The sequence below is a fragment of the Monoraphidium neglectum genome, assembly GCF_000611645.1.
Source record: "Monoraphidium neglectum strain SAG 48.87 unplaced genomic scaffold scaffold03180, whole genome shotgun sequence".
Classification (NCBI taxonomy): Eukaryota; Viridiplantae; Chlorophyta; class Chlorophyceae; order Sphaeropleales; family Selenastraceae; genus Monoraphidium; species Monoraphidium neglectum.
In genome coordinates, this window is record NW_014010448.1 from 1 (window position 1) to 5858 (window position 5858).

The 5858-nt window shown below is 64.1% G+C and overlaps 2 protein-coding genes across 2 annotated transcripts in view; both read left to right on the top strand.

Moving 5' to 3' along the window:
* Positions 1-215: 215 nt before the first annotated feature.
* MNEG_12311 (hypothetical protein) lies at positions 216-2180 on the top strand (the record flags this gene model as incomplete). Its single annotated transcript, XM_014039216.1, has 5 exons — positions 216-298; positions 495-639; positions 878-1141; positions 1436-1591; positions 2034-2180. The coding sequence occupies 5 exons, from the start codon at positions 216-218 to the stop codon at positions 2178-2180; spliced, it is 795 nt and encodes a 264-aa protein (XP_013894670.1).
* Positions 2181-5502: 3322 nt separating this feature from the next.
* Positions 5503-5858, top strand: part of MNEG_12312 (hypothetical protein) — a gene marked incomplete at both ends in the record, with an annotated part of 1914 nt that continues 1558 nt past the window's right edge. The window contains one exon of the mRNA XM_014039217.1: positions 5503-5705. Within this exon, the coding sequence (XP_013894671.1) occupies positions 5503-5705 (203 nt within the window). The remainder of the gene's footprint in view (positions 5706-5858) is intronic.

A 5858-nucleotide genomic window follows, 5' to 3' on the forward strand; every position in this document is an offset into this window, starting at 1 on the left:
CACACACACACACCTCCCTTAGCGCATCCGGCCAACTATCACCCCTGCCCCTCCCTCCATGCCCCCTCCTGCTGGCCCTGCCGCGCTTGAAATCGACCCATCATTCGATTCTCAGCCCATACTTCAAAGCCCTCCTTCAGAATTGGACATGCCCAGACGCGCGGCTGATACGCATCAACGTGGCGGGCGCAGACGAACTCGGCGCGGCAGAGGCGATGCTGCGCTGCGCGTACTCCGGGGCGGCGCCCGCAGGCGCGGCTGCCGAGCAGCTGCTGGCCTGCATGGTGCTGGCTGACAGGTGGGGCCGCGGCCGGGGCGGCGCGGCCGCCGTTTGTTTCAGTCACTGCAGAGAACGGAGGGGCGATGGGGGTTGGTGTAGTCATTGGTCGCAGGCCAGGGAGAGTGGCGGCGGTGGTGCCAAGATTGTCAAGCAGCGGCCTGGGTACCCGCATGCCTCACCAGATCCAAGGCCCGCCCCGCGCCACACCCCGCAGGTATCAGCTGCGCCACTGCGTCGAGGCGTGCGGGCGCGCCATCCGGGCGCTCGATGGCGTGCGCGTCAGCTGGCCCGCGGCGCTGGCGCTGCTGCGCCTGCCGCCGGGGCTGCAGGAGGCGGCCGCCTTCAGCAGTCTGGCAGAGGTGCGACGCAGTCGTTTGTCCGCTCGGGCGTGGGGGGGGGGAGAGCGGTCCGAGGTTTTGTGGGGGTGAGAAAATGAGTTTGGGCGCACGCCGCTCATAAGACGGCCACGGCACCTCGCCCAGCGCGCCGGGCGGCGTGCCAGGCGGCGCGCACCGCGCCCGCCCTATCGCGTGGCGCGGCACCCAAAGCACGCACGCGCGCCACCTGCCCGCGCCGCCGCCCGCCCCGCTTTCCCAGAAAGCGTACCAGCGGGTGCGGGCCGACTTCCAAAACGTGGACGTCGCCTTCCAGCGCGCCCGCCTGCGGGCCGCGTTCCTGCAGCTGCCGCGCGGCGCGGTGGAGCACCTCCTGCGCGCGCAGGAGCTGTGCACGGTCAGCGAGAACACGGTGTTCCTGGCGGCGGCGAGCTGGCTGCGCGCGAGGGAGAGGGAGGCGGCGGTGGCAGCGGAGGAGGGCGGGGCGGGGGCGGAGGGTGGTGATGCGCTGGAACTGCTGAGGCTGGTGAGAGGGGCGACCTCAACATAGATGGACAACTGTCTGTGTTGTGGGGCGGTTGCGAGCTGACCGGGAAGGGGGGTGTGGCATAGGGAGGTAAACCAGAGGCAGGAGGCACACAGCGGCGGAGCCCACCGGCCGGCAGCCGTATCGGGACGAGCGGCGGCGCCCTGGCGCAGCGCGCTCGCCGGCTGAACCGGTTGGCGCCCAGTAAGAAGCCGCACTGGCGTAACCCTGGGGCCGTCCACCGTCAACCCTGCGTCGACGCCCGGCCCCGCCCTGCCCCCCGCCTCCTGCCAGGTGCGCTACCCCCACATGAGTGCCAACTTTTTGGCCGCAGTGGCCGGCCACGAGCAGCTGCTGCGGCGCCACCCTGACTTCCAGACGCGCCCGATAGCCGACCGGCCGCCGCACCTCGCACGGCCGCGGGGCCCCTCCTGCCACCCCTCTGGTGTTGTCCAGGGTGCACGTTTCTGTTGTCAAACATGGTGCTGGGAGAACGCGCTTGCGGATCATTTTGCCCATTCCAGGGTTATGTATGGCCACCAACCCAACACGCCCTGCAAGTCCAGCCTGGTAAAGAACCCCCAAATCTCCCCTGTCTCTTGGAATTCCCGCCCGCAGCTGTTTCTGCTTGAGGCAACCCAGTACTCGATGGCGAGCGAGCAGCAGCACGCCGCAATGCAGGCGCGCGCCGCGGCGCAACGCTTGGCTGAATTCTGCGCTTTGGGCTCACTGGCTGCATCAGCAACCGTCTGCCACGCAGATGCACATTAAACTGGCGTGCTTCTGGGCCGCCAGCGACCCCTGAGTCACCGCCTGCTTACACCACCCACCCACTCACCCCTCGCCCCCACGCGTTGCGCCGCCATGTTCGATTCCGGGCCCTGTTTTCCAGGCCGACCCTCGCGGCGGGCGGCTGCTGCCGCGCGCGCGCGGCAGCGAGGGCGCCACCAGCGCCTTCACCTCGTACATCGCGCGGGACGACCTGCACACCGCGATCAGCAAGTACCGGGCGAGCAGCTGCCGCGATGCTACCTCCTGACTGAGGGGCACTGCTGGAACGGCTTCACCTGGCGGCTCAAGGTTAGTGTGGTGGAGTGTAACGAAGTGTGTTTATGATGATATGGTTTCAGGGATGAGTGCGTGTGAGGGCACGCGAGTCCACGTGTTTTGGGGGGGTGCCCGTGCTTGTGTGTTTGTGTGTGTGCGTGTGCATGTGTGTGTGTGAGTGTGAGTCAGAGTGCGTGTGTAAGCATCATCAAGAAGCAAGCAGCATGCATCAACGGAATGCAGCAGACCCTCTGCTAGGACTGCTGGGCAGAAGCCAGGTGTCCTGCTGCAAAGCGCCGGGGTCGTTCCCACGCTTGTGTGGTCTCACATGAGGCCGCACTAGACAGCCACGGCCTCAGGCCAGCCGAAACATTCTCGTGCTACCATATCCGCTGGCCGGCGCGACCTCGGCCCCGCAGTCTTTGCGTTGATGAAGGTCCTCACCACGTCGACCCCACCCCTCAGTGCCGCCCCCATGCGTTATGCCCCCACCCCTTCACCCCAACCCCAGCTGACTGTGAAGACCCCAGACCCCGAGAGCGGCGTGGAGATGAACATCCACGTCGGCCTCTGCTGGAGCGTGGAGGTACAGTGCGCCGCGGGGCTCAGGGTTCGCGGATCCATCACCCTGTCATTAATGCTTACAGCACATCGTTGGCCGCTGCTGGAGCTTTAAGATGGGTGGGGGGGGGACGGCAGGTGACGGCGCGTCGATGCAAGCGCCAGCGACCCTCGATCGATGATGTGGGACACACGTGGCACGAGGCCCTGATGAGCTGCCATGGGTGTAGGCACACCCAAGCACCAGTTCGCCTGTGGAGCTGCTGCGCTGATGAACACCCGCAACCCAACCACGACACAACACACGGCAACGTGCCCTCAGGTCGCCGGGGAGACGCTGCTGCTGAGCGACACGGCAGTGGTGGCCGTCCAGTTCTCCATCTCGACTCACGACTTCACCACGAAAGAGGTGGGCTGTGGATGAGGGAGGCCAGGGGTGGGGTGGATGAGTGCATGGATGTTTCCTTGTGAGGGCAGCCGTAACCATGTGGTAGGCAGAGGGATGGCGCACCGCCATACAGCTTGTTAGCCTGGCCTATTTCCAGGCAACCTGCGACGCAATGGTCGGGCGCCTGTAGCAGTGGCGTGGCTGCGCCTCTCGCGCTGTTGACTCTCTAGCCTTGTCCCAACCACAACGCGCCGTTGCTGCGTCGCCGCGCCCTGCCCAGGAGGACCCCACGCACTCCGGCAGCCCTGTGCTCATCAGGGCCGGCACATGCTGGGGCTGGTGGGGCGCACGAGGGGGGAGCAAGGGGAATGTGTGTGCACGCACACATGCACGTGTTTGCGTGCGTGTGTGTGCGCGCATGCAAGCATGCGCGCGCGCGTGTGCGTGTGTGTTCCTGCGTGCGGCTGCGTATGCGGGTGTCTGCCTGCGTGTGCAGGTTTGGGGTTGCGTGATTGTGCCCAGTCAATTCAAGCCGCCAACATGCTTATGTCGCACCCAAACGCCTCCATGCCTCACAGGGACGACTTTTTCGGCCGCGATTGCACTGGCCTTGAGGAGGTGAGCTGTGTTGGGCCCTGATGCATTGCTCATGGAATGCACACAGGCAGTGAGGGCGCGCAACAGGCAGCGCGTGCATCTCGCCATGCATGCAGCGAGGCAAGCGACAGCCAGCGGGGGGCTGCAGGCAGCTAGCCCACAGGCTGCCACCAAGCAACGCAGTGTCCCCTGGATCTCCTTATCTCTCCTTAGCATGCGACCTCGCAGGACATGACAAATCTTTAGATAGTCCTTACCCCTCCCTTACAGCTCCCTACAGCAGACCCCCAAGGACAGGATAACGGAAACTCCTGTTGTTGCAGTGAAGCGTGTACCTTGGCTCCCCTGGCTGCTGGCCCCTTCCAACCTCCATCCCCTTACAACCGTTGCCCGCAGCTCTCCAAATGGATGAACCCCAAGGGGCAGATGCCCATGACCTGCCAGCTGTACTCCTGTGGATGAGGTCCCTCCCCAGACGATGCTGACGCCAATTCTGGCCAGGCCACGAGCAAGCCTGGGGTACACCCTTGGCCTGGTTTTCCCACGAGGCTGATTCCCTGGCGGCAATCAAAATTCTGTCAGCGCGCCCTTCGCCACAGGCGCACACCCTTCGAGGGCGTTGGCGCATGCGTGTTTTTGAGCTCATCGTGCAATTCTTGACCCAACCATGCGGGTGGCCCCCGCCCTTGCCGCCTGAACTTTGTTGTTGAGTTTTTTTTAGGCTGCACACCAGCGAACACCTACCCACCGACATTGCCCACTTGCTTTGCAGCCCCGCCCGCCACACGCCCCACCCACCAACAATGGTTGGGCGTTACGCACTGGCCTGTTCCTCAAACAAACGCGCTGGACGTTTCGACCCCTTCCGCCAAGTGGTGCAGCAGCCTAAGTGCTTAAAACATTCATCACATCACACAGCCTCATTCATTGCGCGCCCGCACCCCCCTTCCCGGGTCCCCAGCGGACCAGGACCCTGAGAACGGGTCTCCATGCTACGCAACTTTGTAATCGTGTTGATACACGGCTGCATATCAGGCTGTGAGGCATCCAGTGCATCCGCTGTCTCTTGTACGGTGGGCACCTGGCAGCACTACGCAGCCCGCCCATCCCTGCCTGAGATCAGCTCACAGACTGCCGCTTGGTGTGCCCGTTTGACTTGCTGCCATTGAGCTGGGCAGCCTGCCCTTACCATATGGCTGGTCGGGCATCTCTCAGAATGATTTCAAACTGCGCACTCTGGTCTATGTCCTGTATCCAGCTGCTGGGTGCCCGGGTGCCCAGGAGCCCGATGCAGGGCGTGCTCATGACGGCCAACCTGACGGCTCTCACGGCCCAGTATGGGGGTATGGGGCCCCTTGTGCGCTGCTGCGTGTGTGCCCAGCAGGGGAGTAGCGTAGCTGCTACCCTGTCCCCTGTGACTTGGAAAGCTTGCTTGATGTTCATTTACCAGGATTTCAAGGCATGCCCTTTGGATTGGTAATCTCCATCCAATTGCGTGATACAGAGAGCTACTGTTGCGACACAACCGCCACGTCTTGATGTGATCTGCGGCCTCATCACTCATTTGCCAAAGTCACAGTACACCTCGATGTTACGGCATCCCTAGTAGGCGTACTTGCGGCCTGGAGACAAAGAGGGTCGCTGCAGGCACTGCTGAAGGCGATCCAATGGCTACCTACGCAGCCACAGTACAGGTAAGCACGCTGGGATCTTTCAAGTAAATTGAATCCCATGTTTCGCCGTGCTGCTCTGGCTGAGCACCTCAGCAATGCGTCTGACACCGCCCGATGTGCGCACTGACGTCTATCGCTGCCAGGCGCTGCTCGCTGCACTGGCCGCCCTCTACGCCGCGAGCTTCACCTCGCTGCTGCTGCAAGGCCCCAGCCTGTTTGGCAGCGGCGGCCTGGTGCCAGTGGAGGCGTACCTGAAGGTGCAGGCTGAACAGCTCATCGGCAGCGCGGACTATACCAGGTACGCGGCAGCTGCTCCTCCCCTCCCCCCCCCATCCCCACATGACGGCCAACTGCTCCCTGTCGTGCTCTGCTTGCCCAACAGCGCCTCTCGCCTCGCACGACCACCGCTGTCACAGCAACGCTGCCGCTGAGGGCCTCCGTCCGCCGCTGC